The 19,899-nt window shown below is 44.7% G+C and overlaps 2 protein-coding genes across 2 annotated transcripts; one reads left to right on the forward strand and one right to left on the reverse strand.

The window, feature by feature from the left end:
* Positions 1 to 530: 530 nt before the first annotated feature.
* On the reverse strand, positions 531 to 12,417 carry timm17a (translocase of inner mitochondrial membrane 17 homolog A (yeast)). The gene is made up of 6 exons (XM_063216001.1): positions 12,328 to 12,417; positions 11,432 to 11,531; positions 9,725 to 9,788; positions 5,885 to 6,013; positions 5,177 to 5,287; positions 531 to 2,255 (listed from the first exon to the last, which is right to left on the reverse strand). Exons 1-6 carry the CDS (start codon positions 12,351 to 12,353, stop codon positions 2,188 to 2,190), a joined length of 498 nt encoding a protein of 165 aa, XP_063072071.1. The 5' UTR covers positions 12,354 to 12,417; the 3' UTR covers positions 531 to 2,187.
* A 3-nt stretch (positions 12,418 to 12,420) lies between these two features.
* On the forward strand, positions 12,421 to 17,322 carry taf6 (TAF6 RNA polymerase II, TATA box binding protein (TBP)-associated factor). The gene is made up of 5 exons (XM_063215997.1): positions 12,421 to 13,446; positions 14,270 to 14,508; positions 14,767 to 14,890; positions 15,095 to 15,298; positions 15,864 to 17,322. The coding sequence occupies exons 1-5, from the start codon at positions 12,610 to 12,612 to the stop codon at positions 16,452 to 16,454; spliced, it is 1,995 nt and encodes a 664-aa protein (XP_063072067.1). The 5' UTR covers positions 12,421 to 12,609; the 3' UTR covers positions 16,455 to 17,322.
* Positions 17,323 to 19,899: the final 2,577 nt, after the last annotated feature.

Raw genomic sequence — 19,899 nt, forward strand, 5'->3', positions numbered from 1 at the left:
TCAAGATGAGAGTGACTGACCGAGGGTAGAACTAGAAGGTAGAGATTTGTATTGTTAGGCTGGGACACAATATCGTTATGTTGTGTAGTAGTATGTTAGATGGACCACAACACAAAGACTGCTCATATATATATTTTTTATCAGATCATTAATGTCATCTTCCCTTGTCTTGTCCTCATAACACTTCATATCCTTTTGTGTCTGCAGATCAGCATTATCCTTGGACTGATGGCAGTACAGCACTTGGAAGAAAGACGGACAAATGGACAAAAAGACTGACATTAACTACACAGAAAGACAGGTGGTCAGAAACAAACAAACAAAATATTCAGACAGATAGAAATGTGGACAGAGTGACTATCGGGCAGTCAGACACAGATAGATATACAGACAGAAAGTTGGACAAACGGACAGGAAAATAGACACAGTCATGTTAACAGACAGACACTCAATCAAGCAGTCTGACAGGCAGCCAGAAACAGATAGACATAGATACATAGTCAAACAGTCAATCAGACTAGACATTCCAGTGTTGTCAGAAGATGAGTTTTTATTTATAGTCTCTAGTCTGTATCAGACTCAACAACAGAATCCAGTTTGCAACATGTGAACCCTTCTGTCAGCTCGGCTCAGATCCAGCCCACTAGGAATAGGAGTTGCTGCAGCAGTGGAGTCAACGCACACTACACTTCATAACAGCCTGAACAGGACAGAGGGGATTCCTGTACCACAGACGGCCTCAAGCCATGCTGAACAAGGCCGCGTTGCCAAAAAACTCTGAAGTATGAGGTGCCGCCTCAGTGATGCATCACATCGCAGAAGGTTTATACATACAATAACTCTACAGTTCTACATACAATATTTTTTTCTCAGGTTTGAGATTACCCTAGAGGTAAAACAGTTCATGTATAAACCTTTAGTGATGTGACACCCATTTAGGATTTATTCTCAAAGGGGCACCTCATACTTATAGTACTACTTAAAGAGTTTTTGGGAAACGCAGCCCGGGTCAGTTTAGAGTACTATTGTACATAGAATCCAACATTAAGAACTTTTCCACCCCATCTGACACACTGGGGAACAGCCCAGTCAGACAGCAGTACTGCATACAATCCGATGTGGAACAGAGGGGGTATACTAAGAAGCTGGTTCAGGACTGAACCGGGTTAAGTTAACCTTGTGGTAGAGGGAAATCATCTGATAGAAGGGCCTGGAGTCCTATTTTTTTTAACTAAATGATGCCTGCAGGTATATCTATTAGAAGGTTTACCACTTCCTGTATGGTACCTAAGCCTGCTTCATCACGTAACCATGTTCTTAGTATACCCTTCTGGTCATCTCCCTTCTCTTCAATATCTCTCTTCAAAAATATATAAATACTGCCCAGCATTGCGATACGGGGGCAGGTGATTCTTACCATCACTGTTGCTGTCTACTCCTGCTCAATAGGGGGCGATACTCACTGCTGCGGTCTTGTCTTTACTCTGTCCTTCTTCAGCAGGAGGGACAGCTAGAATTTACTCAATGGCTTTCAACACACACACACACACACACACACACACACACACACACACACACACACACACACACACACACACACACACACACACACACGCACAGTGCATGTCACAAATGCAAACAGCCTTTATGTACAGAACACACACACACACACACACACACACACACTGCATGCCTGCCTGCAAGTGTGTACGTGCGTTTGTGTGTTTGTCTACTTCAGACACATTTATACCAACTCAAACACACTGAACTGAATTCACTGACGGGTGGGCAGACCCAAGGCGGAGAGGCTTGGTCCTGTGAAGGATATACGGTACGTCTGCTGATACGATACGATGCGATACGATACGAGGGGCAACAACATGCACTGATACACACCAAGGCAGAGAAGGCAGGGTAGATTTAGATCTCATTTGAAAAGAAATGTGTGTATCTGCTTGTTTGTGGGCATGTGTGTGTTTTTCTCTAGTCCCAGTCCCATAATTCGTTTTCTAGAAGATTCTTCGTAACTTGTGGACTCGTCAAACGACTCGGCGGAGGCAAACGCTGCACCCAGGGTTGGTGGGTTGCTGTGGTGATGTGATGCTGGGGGAAGGGGGTGCCAGTCGATCACGAGTTCATGGAATAAAAAAAAAGCCTACAGGGGGAGGGGGTAGGGGGTGAGAGGTGTCACTGGTACTGCCGGTAGTCACCAAAGGAGGGCGCCGCAGGGGCGGGCTCCTCTGCAAACTGAGGACCTGTGGAGAGAAGAGAGGCAGACCGTCAGAGCTTGCGCGCACGCGCACACACACACACGCACACACCCACGCATTCCCGTGCAGTCCGCCACTTGGGGCTCGTCAACGCTCCAGTTTGGGCATGGGAGGCACAGCACGACATCGATGAGCAAAAGGACCATTCCGATAGCTCAACACTACCCATACTGTATGAGGCTTCGGGAGTGAGGTTTATTAAAGGGGTCCTATTATGCTTTTTCATGTCCACTACCCATTCATTGGGTTAAACAGCATCTGTTGTATATAAAAGCTTGGTGAAAGCCGCATTTCACAAATTGTCCTCTTGGGGGAGAATTTCTCTGCCGCAGGAACGCTATTTCTCAACTGTCAGAGAACGCGTGGTTGGGTTTTCAACATTCTATAGCTTTTGTTTCCTGTACGGGTCTACGTCATGCTGTACCTAACATTGCTGCTTATGGGATGGAGTGTTGACGATGTCACAGACCATTTATTAATTGCAGAGACAGTAGACCTAATGCGCATTTGTTCATCGCAGCCACATAGCCTAGGCCTATCTGAATTTGACAGTATTGTGATGAGATGTATCCTATTTGTGAATACACCACTCAGTGTACAAAAATAGTGCACATGAATAGTGTAGGATTTCGCCATCCACAAGTTTATTCCATTACGCATGTTGTTTTTTTTTTCAATTCATAAATCGGCTCCGTCAAATAGGCTACAGCATCGGTCTAGACTGGAGGCTACACTCACCTGTGGCCCAAGTTATATATTTTTTTTCAGTGTGATATTAAAGCTGCATTTTACATTGATAAAATACCGGTAGGCGTATGGCTAACGGGTCAGAAACAGTTGAATGAGGAAGGTCGAAAACAGGCAGAACGCGTTAACGCAGTTGCGCACTGAGAATCCAAAACACTTCCAAGTGGGTGAAAGACTCGAATCTCTCCTTTCTCTCTCTATTCGCTTCAGGGCCGTTTTGCATATGCTGTTGGCAAGACTAACTTTTGTTTGGTAAGATGTGAAAACCCTACACTTGTATTGCCGCTTGAAGCATAACATTAATTAGAAGACGTGCGCTGATGTTATCCAAATAGGTATATCACGACATGACCAGCAGCCGTTTGCATCAGCAATGTTGGCAAGGATTAGCCAGTTAGTATAGGCTATGCATAGGCTACAATTCAGTAATTAAAATGCAACGCAGTTTTGTTCATCATATCTGCAAGAGCAACGTGGATATTGGCTTGACGTCGTTTAAAACTGGTCGCGTCGTCCGGCGGCATGCCAAAAATAATGAAACTGAAACGGATAGGGCCTATTGTTATATAAAAAAATCCTGTCCTGGCGATACATGCAAACAGAAAAACCACGAAACCGAGACTAGGTCTAGGGGTTATTATAAGACCCAGTATGAAACCAATCCATCGAGGACTGCCCATTGCGCAACCAATCCAGTGGGCGCATCATTTCTGCCGGGGACTAAATAGAAATGCAGTTACTAAAATGAAACCATGCACCTGAAAATACCTTGAAATGTATTTTTATGAAGCATAGCCTATCACCATTGTGCATTAGGCCTACAGACAACGAGCAAACAGGAACTCATAAAAGCCAACAACGCGTGCGCTCAGTATTCAGTCTGGCTTGCAAATAGACCACAGGACGCATTTGAACACGGAGTTCATATCACAAATAGGGTGTCACGATATCACTGACAGACGTTGAATTGATAGGTTTGAGTCCGACAAGTCGTGCCCTTGTCTTACTGGGCGCACTCTTTCAATTTCGGACTGCGTCTTTGACAGCCAGACGGGGGCTGCCGCGGGAGCGAAGAAAATGTCCACAACTTCGCTGAATAAATAGGCCTATCATTTGAACTGTGTACAGCAATTGCAGATGATTAGCTTATTGGATAGCCTATTTTGTGAAGGTTAACTTGCCATTAACAAGGAAAGGTGATCTGATTTCAATCCCAGAATATTCTTTGTGTCTTCAAATTTCCACCTGTCAACAGCAGATCTAGACTCCCACCTAGACCAGCGCGACACTTGTCTGTTTGCGAGCAGTAAACTTGGCTGATAACTTCAACTTTAGGGCTACAGTATGCAAGGCTAGACAGCGGGTTAACCAATCAGGCCCCTACTGTTGCGTTAATAATGTTTAAGATAAAGATTCTTCAGCGCAGGATATCAGAAATAAACAAGACTATTAGCAGATGACTATTAGTTTTTTTTTATATGGTCACAATCGCGTTATTACGCATCATATGCAATATGCGTATTATTTCATGAAACCTCAAATCGGAAGCAATAGCCTGTACCCAGCACTTTCAACCCTTTCTCAGATTAATGGCAGCCTAATTGTCCCAAGCGATTTTGAAATCAAACTGAAGCCCATGCACGGAAGACTCGCATTGGATAGGGACTGGGTTTCAGCAAATGACACAGCAAGGCGCACAAATAACATAACGTGGGACTTATGATGCGTCCTTTTCAGATTAATTGTGGACATTGGGTGAACTATTTGGCTGTCAACTTTAGACATAGGCTACATGGTTGGATTCCAGGTCAAAAACAGCTGTGCTGCTGACGTAAGCTTAATATTAGTAATAGAATGCTTGATGAAACGCTCCATGCTGCCTCGAGATTTCAGAATGTTGACTGTCTAACATTCTGCACTTCCACGCGTTTCAAACAGACGGCGTAGGGTGCATGTACACAATGATAGAAAATAATGGACATGAAAACAAGTGATCATTCAAAATTAACTCCACTAACCACAGTAAAGCGAAATATTAACAATGAAAGTTAATCTAAATAGCATAATAGGGCACCTTTAACGTTCCACGCCACACTCTGCAAGCTGGCCTCCATTACACACACACACATAAAAACACACACAATAGCACACAGACTGACCTGTGGGGAACTGTGAAGATGCGAAGCGTGTGAGTAGGATTCCGGCTCCCTCGATTAGGGCCAACAGGATGCCGCCCATCGCTGCAGAGCCCACCATGGCAACGGGACCATCTACACAACCAAACACACAAGAAGCCGTCAGACTGCGGCGCACACACGCACTGGACACATATGTGTCTGGTTATAAAACCCTGAGTCACATGTCTGAGAGTGAAACTGAGAAAATCACCATTAAAGATAATTTTCTGCAGAATGTGCAAGTTGACGTCTTAAAGAAGCTACTTAATGCTTCAGAAAACAGTATTGGTTTTGGTTTATCTAAAAGCTAACATTTTTAAAACATCTTTAAAAGGGTTAACTTCACGTCTTCTCTATGGGTAAGAAAAAAACGTTCCAAGCCGATTTCTCACACAGGAAAGCAGATTGTGTGTGTGTGTGCGCGGCAGTGTGTGTGTGTTTTACTGTGGTGGTAGATCTGGTGTGTGTGTGTTTTACTCTTGGCTCTGAGCTGAGGAGTGTGTGTGTGTTTGTCTTACTTCTAGTGGTGTGTGTGTGTGTGTGTGTGTGTGTGTGTGTGTGTGTGTGTGTGTGTGTGTGTGTGTGTGTGTGTGTGTGTGTGTGTGTGTGTGTGTGTGTGTGTGAATAATCTTTGCTTTTAGGAGTGTGTGCCTTATTCTTGGCTGTAAGGGTTCTGTGTGTGTATCTTACTCCGAGCGGCGAGGATGGCTCCGGTCAGTGCTCCGCTTGTGATTGAGTTCCAGGGGTCCTCTTTACCGCGAACGTGAACCAGCCCACAGTCAATAGTGGAGAACAGGCCTCCCCACACCGCAAAGCTCCCTAGTACACACACACACACCAACATTAAACCTCTTGCTTCTTACAGTACCCAGGACACTACAACATATTTACATTAGAACAGGGATGTCAAACTCAATATAAAGCTCCCTGGCACACATGCACACACACGCAACAACATTAACCCTCTTGCTCCTCACAGTGTCCAGGGCGCTCACACTGAAAATGTTGGTAAATTCAGCGCACTGAAAGTGCCCCGATGCTGCCCTAACAACAGTCGAAAACGCAGTGCTTCAACAGTGGACACTGCATGCATTTAACAGCGGCATGTTCACGAAACAGAAGAAACATGGTGTGCAGTTCAGTAGAACTGGTCAAAGAGTCTATTAACCAATGTTTTGGCGACCTAATGCTATGCTCTCTCATCACTTCCAGGGAGGGCACAGCGCCCAAACTTTTCCACGGACTCTGACCTCAGTGCAGTGTGCACTAACAGTCAGTGCACTGACACAAGTGTGCGATATGAGACACAGCATAGGCAGAGAATCGTATATGAGAGTGAGATAAAGCAGGCGGGTTCTTTTCCGGTATCCACTTTACGTCGGGTGAACGCCCCTTTAGGAGACCTTCGATTAGGAGACCTTCGGAGTCTTGAGGTAGAGAATGAATGGAGTCCCCATAGCGCTGTAGATGGTGGTAGCGCACGAAAAGAGAAGGAGGGACAACGCCCCCTTGGGAGACCAAATTTTGAGCACACACTTTTGCATCGAGTGGGCGTGTTGCGATTCCTCTTATTATATATCCAACCTCTTTGGCACAGGGCTTGACATTGGCACCTGCCCAGTGGCCAAATGCTGGTAAAACTTGCCCGTGGCTAGTAACAATTTTAGTCTCACTAGCCACTTTGACAGGTAACTTATTCTTTGGTGTGACAAATCACAGTAGTTGCATCAATTGTTTGTATTTAAATGCAAGAATATTGTGTATAAACTGAATAACTGATAGCAAAACTGCAGCAAGTATTAAGCTTAAGACTGAATGGCTAGTGAAACTACTAGCCACAGTGGCCGGTGCACTTAAACGTTAATGTCAAGCCCTGTAAGAAGAGACCGCATGTACTGCAGTTCTGGAGCTCAGCCAGAAGAGCTCCACATGCCAACATTAATTCACATCTCAAACAACATCCTGTGTATTTCCTGACAGAGAGGAAGACACTCAAATCACACAACACACACACACGCACGCACGCACACACACACACACACAAACACACACACACACACGCACGCACGCACACACACACACACACAAACACACACGCACACACACAAACCCTCAGCCCCCCAGGATGGCATTATCAATCTGCCTGAAAAGCTCTCAGAGTTGGACAGGGTGCAGAAGAGAGCCTGTTTATTTTCTTCCCCCCTTTGAAGGACAGGGTTTCTAATAACAACTACGATAGCCAAGGACACAACCCAACACTTGATAACCCAACTCTAGTCTAACCAGTCCCTCCAGTTTTTCGCGATTCAGCGATCGCGTGGATTCATGCAAATTCAATGATATTCCGCATAATTTCACGATGCCGCGTAATTCCTGTAAAGCCGCATTTTTCCCGCAAAATTTCAACATTCTGTGGAGTTTATTGATTTATATTTTCGTCAAAAAAATAAAAATGTGACTACAATACCACCGGAGACGAAAACCAATACGAAGCATTTTTGTTAATATGTCACTGAAACATTGAAAAAGAATTGCCTGCTATTTCGGAAGTCGCGACCCTCATCTCAGCTGTTCCGCGTCTCTCCTCCCCTCCCTCACACATACACGCAGGCGTCGGTGCTGCACACTCATGACCTTTTTTTTTAACAGCAGTAGCCTACTTTTCAGTGCAATCCTGGGTGGAAAAAGTATTGTTGCCCATTTATCCATGACGAAGAAGTGTATGCAGTCATGAAATAGTGGCGGTAGGCCTACTGTCGCACAGTAGCAAACATCTTACGTTAGGCTACATTTTTGCGGAACTTCTCCACTCTCCCCTGTCTCTTTCATGAGCATGCTACCCGACGGTCGTTGTCTGATCTTTTTTCAATGTTCGCTAATGTTTGTAATTTAATGGTCTATGTCTATGCGTAGGCACAAGCCTTCTGATAACAATCACTGTAGTGCCGATCGCAAAGGTTTCGGAAGTGTGGAGTTTTGCAACTTGTTTCAGTCAAGGACACCGAGATAGGAAGTGAACGGCCCTTCCACGCTTTCACTGTGTTATTGCAATAAAGTCTTGCGAATCCATGCAACCATGCACACAACCATGTCAACGAGAGCGTGTATGCCATCACAACTTTGCATCAAGCAAATAATATGCAACAGCTTGCAATACGAGCACGAGAGAGAGAGAGAGAGAGAGAGAGAGAGAGAGAGAGAGAGAGAGAGAGACGCGTCTTCCAACAGGTGACATTGTAACGCTTGCATAGCCTACAGCCTGGCTACTGTACCCCGCGACATGGGCCTAGTGGTAGGCTATTCACAAGTATTTTTTCTTAACGCGCTGTCCCGTTTTCCCCCGAAGTCGTTCTAAAATATCGACAGAGATTTATGAGTGTCGCGGCCATGATTTTTTTTTACACATTGGACGCACTGGCTAATAAGACGCTCTGACAGTTTTTGACAATATTTTATTATTCTATTATATAGGAAGTGTGTTTCTGAATCTCTCTCTCTGTTGTCTTAAGCCTGCTTAGACTGATTGTGGTTTTCAGTTACCAAAAAAACCCAGAAAGGGATGCAAAATCTTTGCAAAAAATGAGAAAATGCCGCAAAATCTTTGCAAAAAATGAGAAAATGCCGCCACAAAATCAGGCATTTTGACCGCAAAAATCACAAAATCCCAGTGCAAAATCCTGGAGGGACTGTCTAACAACAGAGATAACCAGCCATGGCCTTCGGAGGCTCAGATCAAACAGTTTTCTATGGTTACTGGGTCAGGGTTAAATACAATAAGCAAAAAAAGAGACATGAAAATGTTTTAAAATGTAGCGCAGGAGTAAAGGGGAGCAACAAGCAACACGATACGAGAAATAACACAAATAAGAGGCTACTCCATAGATCCGAGACACTCCCACTGACAACAATCACATCAGCACTAGCCTACAGGACCACTCACGGCGTGTTCAGGCCGACTGAGAACCGTGCCAGTGCCCGTTTTCGCACCTCACCACGAATGGCCGGCATGTTCACGCTACTGATCTCAGCGTTTGTGAACCGTAAAAGTAAATACCAGTAGTTGTTTTTTTCTCCTCTGTGAACCATGACGACGACAACATGGACGTCAGCAGGTTCATCCAGGTAACACACAGACACGTACAGAAAAGTTGTGCCCAGTATGAACGTGGGGTTCGCAAGTAAGCACTTCAGTGCCCAGCCTAACTGGTGTGGGCAAAGGCACCGCTCTGGTCGGCCTGAAAACAATATTAGTGCCCAGTCACGCATGCAGGGCTACCAGCATCATCCCAGCTCTGCATACTATCAGCTTTATGAGGGGCACACCCAGTTTCTCTACTGTTTTGGATACAAGTCATCACTGATGATTACCACTGATTACTCCAAAGTAGGTGTGTGCTCACTATTTACATTTACATCCACTCTCAGAGGTGTGTGAGAGAGAGAGAGAGAGAGAGAGAGAGAGAGAGAGAGAGAGAGAGAGAGAGAGAGAGAGAGAGAGAGAGAGAGAGAGAGAGAGAGAGAGAGACTCACCTCCTAGCTGTGGTGCTCTAGTCCTGATGGCTGTCATGCTTCCCCTCAGCCGGTGGTTCATGCCCTACAGCAGACATTACATTACATTGCATTGCATCATCAACAGTGGACATTTCATTACATTGCATTGCATCATCAAAAGTGGACATTACATGGCCCTACAATGGGCATTACAATACTTTGCAGGAGACCGGGTGACATTACATGATCTCACACAGAAGACATTTACATTATTACATTAACCATAACGGAGGGACAACATTAAATTATTACACCATCCCAAGCAGGAGACATTACAAATGTACAGTAACTTATATTACTTCATCCTTTGAACTGGACACATTAAAGGATTTATCCGGAGTTGGAACAAGTTTGCCTGATTTTTGCATGTTTGGGATGAAATACAGTCACTCTAGAGCAAAATCAAGGCAAAAGGATGCGTTTTGAGAAAGTTTGATAATATCACGTTAGCCTCGTTAGCCATATCAGCTATGCAATATGAAAGATGCGGGCATCGTTTTTCGGCGGTTACACACATTTCAAAAACACAACAATTTAAAGTCTTGCACAGCTCAAAACAACGTCACACGTACCTCATAATATGTTGAGGGTATCCACACATAAACCGAAGTGTCCAAAGCCCTTCATGTATTCTTGAAAGGTCTGCAGAATGTGTTTTGTGAAGCTACTACCTTGAGAATATCTAAATTACGGTCAAGACAACTATTTGACACTAAAGTCCACCAAGAAGATTGCCGAGTGCGTCGCACCATCAGCTGTGGTTACTCGCTATGGAAATAATCACAGCTGATGATGCGACGCACTCGGCAATCTACTTGGTGGACTTTAGTGTCAAATAGTTGTCTTGACCGTAATTTAGATATTCTCAAGGTAGTAGCTTCACAAAACACATTCTGCAGACCTTTCAAGAATACATGAAGGGCTTTGGACACTTCGGTTTATGTGTGGATACCCTCAACATATTATGAGGTACGTGTGACGTTGTTTTGAGCTGTGCAAGACTTTAAATCGTTGTGTTTTTGAAATGTGTGTAACCGCCGAAAACGATGCCCACATCTTTCATATTGCATAGCTGATATGGCTAACTAGGCTAACGTGATATTATCAAACTTTCTCAAAACGCATCCTTTTGCCTTGATTTTGCTCTAGAGTGACTGTATTTCATCCCAAACATGCAAAAATCAGGCAAACTTGTTCCAACTCCGGATAAATCCTTTAAGTTACATGGCATTACATTTCCCTACAATGGACATTATAACAATACATTACATTACGCCCTACAGTGGACAATGCATGCCCAATGAAAGACATGTATTTATATTATATTACAATACAGTACACCATCTCCTACAAGGAAACACAAACAACAAAAAGAAGAAGGACAAGCCCTTTGTCGATGGGACTGTTGGTTAGTGTGACTTTATCCACAACAAACCATGTCAAAATGTGAGTAGAACTGGTACAAGAACATGAATAAAACAGATACAGGAACCAGCACACAAGCTCTCTATTAGTGGGTAGGTTGGTTACTTGTTTGATGAAATAAAGTTTATCTTTTGTGGAGCCCATGCCCAGTGTGCGGACCACTCTCTCACACTGGGTCGGTTAAGATACTTTGTCAACAGCAGACTGTTAAAATGGGAAGACTAACGGTACAAAGTCATCATGTGTGTTGGTTTGACTTACAGAAGGAGCGTTTCTGAAACCCTTCACGGCCTGGAAGATTCCTCCCCCGATGGCGCCCATGGTGAAGGCACCACCACAGTCATCCACTATCCTCCACGGACTAGAAACGCAGGGACATAGGTGTACACACACACACACACATTAACAGAGCTCATGGCTTATTATCATATCGAGCAAATGTAACACTACAAACCCTAGCATACCGTCCTGGTGTATAAAATAGACCACCTGTGTGTATATATGAGCTTTTGCATAGGTGCAGCGCTGGCTGATATCCAGGAGAAATAGATCTAACGTTTCAGTGGTCCCCGTTTCAAAGGTCATTGAGGCTATAGGTGTGAAGGCGCCATGTCTGCTAGACCTAAACAAAGATATGTACCTGTCATTATATAGAACAAGAACTATGGTGCCGTGTAGTTTTGTAGGAGATAAACCTGTATTTTCAGAATTACGCAAGACACACCAAGTGCCCCATCTTCGATAGGCTACCTCGGAGGAGGTACTCGAGGATGTCATAATGTATGCTAACCGGTTAGCTATTCGCAACCTTGCATTGCCACCCTGACAAACATCTACAATACGAGACGACATTCATAATTTGACAAAAGTAAGATGATGACCTACTCATGGAATATAATTTGACGAGAATCAAATATTTAAATATCTAACTGTCTGACTAAAGCAGGATGCTAGCTTACATGGGCATAGCAACAGCAAGGGCATTGCGGCCACGCTAGGGTTATGCAGTCCAGCTGATAACCAGAATTTGAACTGAGTGTGGTTTAAAAATAAGGACATTTTACACTCCACTTTGCCCAATAATAGCCGTGTTATATTGTGTCTGAAAGTTACACATGTCGCGTTAAATCTAACAAAATTGAACATTGATGCCTTACCACGGCTCCCTTGCGTACTCCTCCATTTTGTTCTTTCCCGTGTTCCTACTGACGTCATAAGCACGCAACTGTCACGTGACATCACATTACCACGTGATCAATATGGCGGAATTTCAGAAAAAGATGTCGGGAAAGGAATTATGATAAAACATCGAACAGATGTGTTTATCGGGGATATAGCTGGGTTAATGTGAACTCATATGATACAGTACTGTTAGTTACTCCACATTACGGTCGTAAAGGTGATCTGCAGCAATCTGAGGAACTTTATTTTGGTAAGACATGGCAGACGAGCGCAGACAGAAGCAATGCACTGTTGTGCTCCCCACCGAGTCAATGAAGGTGATGGCAGAGTCGGTGGGCGTGCAGCTGCAAGAGGAGAGCTGTGTGGCCCTGAGCGAGGAAGTAAGTTATCGAATTAAAGAAATAGCACAAGATGCCCTCAAGTTTATGTCCCATGGAAAACGGCGAAAACTGACCACTAGCGACATTGATAACGCTCTCAAACTGAAAAACGTAGAGCCCCTTTTCGGGTTCCAGACACAGGAGTTCATCCCCTTTCGCTTCGCCAGCGGTGGAGGACGGGAGCTGCACTTCTACGAGGAGAAAGAGGTAGACCTTAGCGACATAATCAACACACCTCTCCCCAGGGTGCCCCTAGACGTCTCCCTCAAAGCTCACTGGTTAAGCATCGAGGGGGTCCAGCCCGCCATACCGGAGAACCCCCCGCCTGCCCCGAAGGAGCAGCAGAAAGCGGAGTCCACCGAGCCGCTGAAGGCGGTCAAACCGGGCCAGCAGGAGGAGGGCACGGGACAGGGCAAAGGACAGGGCGCGACCTCGGCGGAGGGCAGCAAGGTGAAGAAGGAGGGCATGATGCGCATCAAGCCGCGCAGCACGCACGAGCTGTCCGTGGAGCAGCAGCTGTACTACAAGGAGATCACGGAGGCGTGCGTGGGCTCGTGCGAGGCGAAGCGCGCAGAGGCGCTTCAGAGCATCGCCACGGACCCGGGACTCTACCAGATGCTGCCCCGGTTCAGCACCTTCATTTCGGAGGGCGTGCGCGTCAACGTGGTGCAGAATAACCTCGCGCTCCTCATCTACCTGATGCGCATGGTCAAGGCACGTATATAAACAACAACAAGAATAAACTATAATAATGATAACAAAAAACAACAAAAATAAGGATAACAACAATAACATGCGCATGTTTAGGGCATGTATAACAACAACAATAATTACGATAACTAACAATAACAATGATCTGGGCATGGTCAAGGCAGGTATAAACACAACTACAACAAACAATAATAATGATAACAATAATGGTGATAATAACAATAACTCTATTCTGTGCATGCAAGGCATGTCTGATGTCATGTGATGTTTGTAACACTTTTATTACTGCTGCTTATACCTGATCTTACTTGACTGCACTGCACACTCGCTGTTCACTTCATTTAAATTTGTTTATGGCTATTGTAGTGCTTAGTTGAGGTGCTTGTGCACACAGGATAGGAGGGTGTAGGTTAGGATAGGTATATTGTTGTCCTGTCTTTCTGTTCCTTTGAATGCCTGGTAGCCTACATGTGAAGAAAGTACCATGCTAAGGGTACCTCAGTTATGGAGGAGGATGGGTACCTCGGTACATATTTGTTCTGTACTGTCTGCCTGTTGCAGGCGTGCACATGTGACCCAATGGTAGGGCACTTGGACACTAAGCCGGCGACCCGGGTTCAATTCCGGCCCGGGTCATTTGTCGGTCCTTCCCCGATTCTCTCTCCCCACTCATTTCCTGTCCCTCTTACACTGTAAAAAGCATAAAAAGCCAAAAAAAAATCTACTGTGCATGTTGCAGGCTCTGATGGACAACCCGCTGTACCTGGATATTAGTAATTCATTTATTGCAATGAAATGACGCAACTGTATTTGTCTTTTGTTGCAGGCTTTGATGGACAACCCGACGCTGTACCTGGAGAAGTATCTGCATGAGCTGCTGCCCGCGGTGGTGACGTGTATCGTCAGCAAGCAGCTGTGTCTGCGTCCGGACGTGGATAACCACTGGGCACTACGCGACTTCGCAGCACGCCTCATGGCACAGAGCTGCAAGACATTCAGCACCACCACCAATAACATCCAGTCGAGAATTACCAAGACATTTACGCGCAGCCTACTGGACGATAGGTACTGACACACACACACACACACACCACGAATAATATAGTGTCTCACATCACCAAGACATTTACACGCAACCTACTGGACGATAGGTACTGAAACACACACACACCACAAACACACACACACACACACGTACACACACACACACCACGAATAATATACTGTCTCACATCACAAAGACATTTACACGCAGCCTACTGGACAATAGGTACATAGCGACACACACACTTAAATAAACACCTCTGTCTCTTCTCTTCACAGGACCCAGTGGACGACGCGTTACGGCTGCATAGCAGGTCTCTCTGAGCTGGGGGCGGACGTCATTAAGACCCTGATCGTACCGCGGCTCTCTGTGGAGGGAGCGCGCATCAAGGCTGTCACAGAGGTTAGTCTTTACCGCTATTTGTTATAAATGTATTTATTATCGCTTATTTTAATGATTAGTGCAATTACATGTACAGTATTTTCCAGTTCTATATGCAACTTTTGTTTGTTGTAATTTGTCACTGCTCTCTACTATGCTGCTGTGGAATACTGTGTTTTGCATTTCACGGCTACAATCTATTTTGTACTTTTTCAACGTTTCCAGGGCCCAGTGGTGTCCACTATCGATAAGATCGGTGCGGAGCATGTCCAGAGCCTGCTGCTGAAGCACTGTGCCAGCGTAGTGGCCAAGACGCGCTCGCTACCCGACACAGTGGACCAATACCGGGCCGACTACGGCTACCTCGGACCGCTGCTCTGCTCTCATGTAGTCAAGGCACGCGCACAGGCAGCACTGCAAGCACAGCAGGTAGAGTGCAGAACACACACAACACACACACACACACCTACCTCGGAACACTGCCTTGCCTTTTGCACATCTGGTTAAAGCACGTGCACAAGCGGTGCAACAAGCACAGGAGGTATACACATACACACACGCACATGGTCAAGGCTCGCAACCAGGCTGCCCTGCAAACACAGCAGGCGCACACCCCCCACACACACGCACACGCACACATACACACACACACACACACACACACACACACCTGCACACACAAACACAATGCATGCACAATGCAGAAAATCATTCTTGTTTCCTTGCGTCCCTGTGGAATGTCATGACATTTTGCATCCCTGCGGCCTCACATACAATGTTCTGTCCTTTTATCCTTGCTTAATGTAATGTAATGTTACATCCTTGTGTCCTTGAGTGAAGCAATTTATTGAATTATACATTTACATTACACATATGTAGCCTATCTTTCAAATAGGAAACAGTAGCCTGTTACTCAATGTAATAAGTGTTACAACAAATTATTGCATAAAATCCTTCAACCATTCATCTCGGTGTGTCCTTGTCTTCTGTCCAGGTGAACCGCACCACCCTGACCATCACGCAGCCGCGGCCCTCTCTGACGGTGACCCAGGCAGGTCTGGGATCCGGCACCAGCTCCGTGGGGGGCGGTGGGAGCATGGGTGTTGGTTCGCGGCCCCCCAACATCATCAAGGTTCCCAGCTCGCTCACGCTCATGTCCACGCGGCCCGGGACGCCGACCCAGCCCTCCCCGCCCGCCACCAAGTACATCGTCATGGGAACCAGCGCGGGCTCCGCCTCCACACAGCAGGTCATCACGCTGACCTCCGCGGCGGGGGGGTCACCAGTTACCAGCACGGTCCCCAGTGTCACCCACGCACACACGCCCACTACCTTACAGCCTCTGGTCAAGGTGGAGGCGGGAGGGGGGCCCGCCGGTGGCGTGGGGGTCGGGGGGGCCAGGCCACTGCAGAAATACATAGTGGTGTCCCTCCCCACCTCCTCTTCCTCCTCCTCCTCCACCTCCTCCTCCGCGCTGGACAAGGGAGCTCACGGCACCTCCTCTCCCATCACCATGGAGACGCCAGGTGGGGTCAAGTTGGAGAGATCGGAGTCACCTGCCGCCAGCACGCACTCGCCTCACTGAAGAGGGCACGCACAAACACACACACACACACACACACACACACACACACACACACACACACACACACTCTCACCACACACTCTGAACATTATTCACATATACACACATTTGTCACACTGAAAATGAGAGGCACACACACAGAGACCCACACTTTCACACGCTCCCTCTCCCACTCTTCACAATGGACAAACACACACTGACCACATACACACACTTGCATATCTGAATAGTTTTTTTATTTATCCTAATTTTTATCCCCATACAAATTACCGAACCTCAGACACAGAAGCCCATTGTAGTCCAGTGTGTTTGGAGAAGCCTGTGGGTGGGGGTGAGCCCCAAAAGTAATTAAAGTGATACCATTTCTGGAAATAAGCTCATTTTACACCTAACCTGGAGTTAAATAACTGATTACTGAGCTTTACCTTTCTCCTGTACTTGAAGCTGTTCTCTTTGTCTAGTGATGTTATTTCTAGTTCCATGCTAGCAACTATCATTGCATCTTATGGGACCAGCTAGCCGTTAGATGGTCCCATAAGATTAAGTGATAATTGCTAGCTTCGAGGTATAATTTTTCGCTGCCAGATTCAGAAAACGACTGGAAGTACAGGATAGAGGTCAATTATTTAACTCAAGGGGAGGTGTAAAATAAACCTTTTTCCAGAACAGTAATGCTTTAAAAGTCTGATGTGGGTTATGTTTTGGACTGTATGGTTCTGTTGGGCGTTTTTAATGTGTTAGATAGATATGGGTGTGAAGATGGAGGATATAGCAGTGAGGGGGGGAAACAGTGATGGAAAAAAAAGTGAAAAATATTTGATAAGCTTATATGATGCATGACGCCTTGTGTCAGTCAAACATTATTATTGTAATTATTATAAGAAAATTCCTTTTTTTTAAAGTGTGAAAAAAATGAGTATAAGTCAAACCGCAGTTTGCATAAAAAAGAAAACTCTGGGACTAGGAATGGACTGTTTTGCATCAGACAAAACAATTAGCAACGGAATGTGCGTTCGCACACATACACACACACACACACACACACACTGAATAAACCTGATGGTGGTTTGACTCCATCAAAGTAATATATATGTATAATTTCTCAAACCCATGTTAGTGATTTTTACATCCTGGAGGGTAGATCTAACTGTTGTTGGCTTTGCATTTTAACTGATGTGTACAAAGCGCATCAAACAATTTTGTAATAAATAAATAATTAAAAAAACTGTTTGTGTTTACGTTTTGATGATCTTTATGATTATGATTATGAATGTTTTGAGCTTGTCTTTAATGCATACACACATTTGGCACGTTGTAGATTTAATATGAATCAAAATAACAAGCATGGTTACATTCCATTTCCCCAACTCCCGTCCTCTTGTTGTGCTTGGGGCCTCGCGCTTCGCTGATGGCCCGTCTCTACGGAGAAAACAACAAAGACTCCCCTCTGTCAACCTAGCCACATCAATTTTTGGGGGACTTTTCCCCATGTATCCAAATTGCAAATAAGAAAATTGTCTTTAAATTGCGTTTTTTTTTTTTTTGCGAGATTTGAATTTAACTTGCGATGTCATCACGAGGCCACAAACACAAGTGATGATGGGAGTCAGGATAATGGAAAGCAAGCTGTGAAACGAGCTTGACAGACAACACAGTGACATGCTATTTGTAAAGCGATCCCTATTGGTTCTCCTGCATTTTGGTTTGGGAGTATGGCAAATCTGAAGGTATTTCAGACCCCTGTGTGAGCTCACAAAGTGGAGCGGAAATACGCAAGGATCTGAGGAGAGTTGAGATAGGTTACAAAGGGAGGGAGAAGTGGAATGACTCGTGCCAAACTGCTGTGTCTATGAAAAGCATGCAAGATCATTCTCAAAACCCTGTCCTGTGTGCAGTCTTGTGGTTTTGACTGGTATGGCATACTGTGTTTTGGACTACTTGTTTTAGAAATGCCATGCCACAGCCCCCCCAGACACAAGTCCTGCCCCCCCTGAGCCCACCCCCAAAAAAAGTCCTGCCCCCCTGAGAAATGCCCTGTCCGTCAAAAGAAAAAAGGCCACGATTTATTATCTGATTGTGTCTTGCATTGGTAGAAAAATGATGCAGGTGGTGATTTTTCTTTTTTTAGAAAAGCATAAGTCTTTTGTATCATGAGGTACGTAGCTTGCCCTGTTCATGTTAGTCTGAGTCCTGGTGAGAGGAGACTTTGGCGGGGGAGCGCACTCTGTACTCATCTAGGCCTAATTGTCACCAGGGGCGTCGCTAGACCTATTTTACAGGGGCACGTGCCTGGGTATTGATTTGCTGTGCCCCGGTATGAGTTTCACAAAAACAACCCAACAACCTTGCTACCTTGGAATTTAGCTCAAGTTAAGCATACATAGTAATCTACAGAATGCACACAAAATAGTGGCCATGCACTACTTGCAATAATATAATTAATTTACAAGCTTTGAAAATGAATAACTGCAAAATTGTTTTTGCTTGTGCACTTTGCACACTCGCATTATCTTGTGGTGCCCCACTGTGCCCCTGTATAGAGATAGGTCAGCTGACGCCCCTAATTGTCACAACATCATCGCGCAACGTGAAGTCTGTTATTCTTTTGTTGGGCGTAGCAAAGTCAGTCCCAGGGTTAACCAGGCACGTTTTGATTTGCAAGCCTTATTGTCAAAGTAGTTGAAATTGGAAATGAGTTTTGTTGGCTCCAATCTATTTTGTTTCATTAAATGTAGACTACCATGGATAGAGCAATGATCTGATTTCAAAGGGTAAGCTTATATCACTGATTCTTGAGAAAGTGGCTAAAACAGGTTGTAATCTTGAAAGAAAAAAACGAAGTGAATTACAAAATAATATGGTATATCCTCGTAGACAAAGGTCTTGGCTTTTCAGAAATGCACAAGGCCAATCTCCCCATTTTCATTTTTTTTTCAGAAATCAGGTTTTTCTCCGATCATACCTTGTTTTTTGTCAACACCGTCAGACACAATTAAAAGCAAAAAAAAGTGTATTGATTTGGTTGCATATGTATCTGGAGTATTTAAGTGATTGTGTGTGTTTTTTGGTTCACACATACGCCTTTAAATGTTGAAAATTCACTTTCATTCTATTTAATACTGCTTCATGTGTTCTAATTTAAAAATATGTGCTGTCAGACAATGCTTACTTAATGCCTAAATAGTTCAAACAATTTTTTGTAATTTCACAAATATTCGTGTAGTCTTGAATTTGCTATTACTTTGATAATTCAACAACTCCAAAAGAAAATGTTGTAAGCACATTCATTTAAAATGTCCAAAACTCCTTCTTACGGTGGTGACTGAAGAACTGACGGTGGTGACAGTAATCTGAAGGTGGTGAAAGTGACCTAATTATTACCTACATTTAGCAAAATAAATAGCCCTCTCAAGTCAATGCCATCTAGCATAAACACTTTATTTTT

This window comes from Engraulis encrasicolus, chromosome 14, assembly GCF_034702125.1.
Source record: "Engraulis encrasicolus isolate BLACKSEA-1 chromosome 14, IST_EnEncr_1.0, whole genome shotgun sequence".
Taxonomy (NCBI): Eukaryota; Metazoa; Chordata; class Actinopteri; order Clupeiformes; family Engraulidae; genus Engraulis; species Engraulis encrasicolus.

Excerpts from the sequence above, each read along its gene's own strand:
- timm17a (XM_063216001.1), bottom strand. The coding sequence starts at position 12,353 with ATGGAGGAGTACGCAAGGGAGCCGTG. Across the intron at positions 9,789-11,431 it reads GTTTCAGAAACGCTCCTTCT|GGCATGAACCACCGGCTGAG; the intron begins GTAAGTCAAACC and ends TGTCTGCTGTAG. Across the intron at positions 5,288-5,884 it reads AGCCATCCTCGCCGCTCGGA|ATGGTCCCGTTGCCATGGTG; the intron begins GTAAGATACACA and ends TTGGTTGTGTAG.
- taf6 (XM_063215997.1), top strand. The coding sequence starts at position 12,610 with ATGGCAGACGAGCGCAGACAGAAGCAATGCACTGTTGTGCTCCCCACC. Across the intron at positions 13,447-14,269 it reads ACCTGATGCGCATGGTCAAG|GCTTTGATGGACAACCCGAC; the intron begins GCACGTATATAA and ends CTTTTGTTGCAG. Across the intron at positions 15,299-15,863 it reads CAGCACTGCAAGCACAGCAG|GTGAACCGCACCACCCTGAC; the intron begins GTAGAGTGCAGA and ends TCTTCTGTCCAG.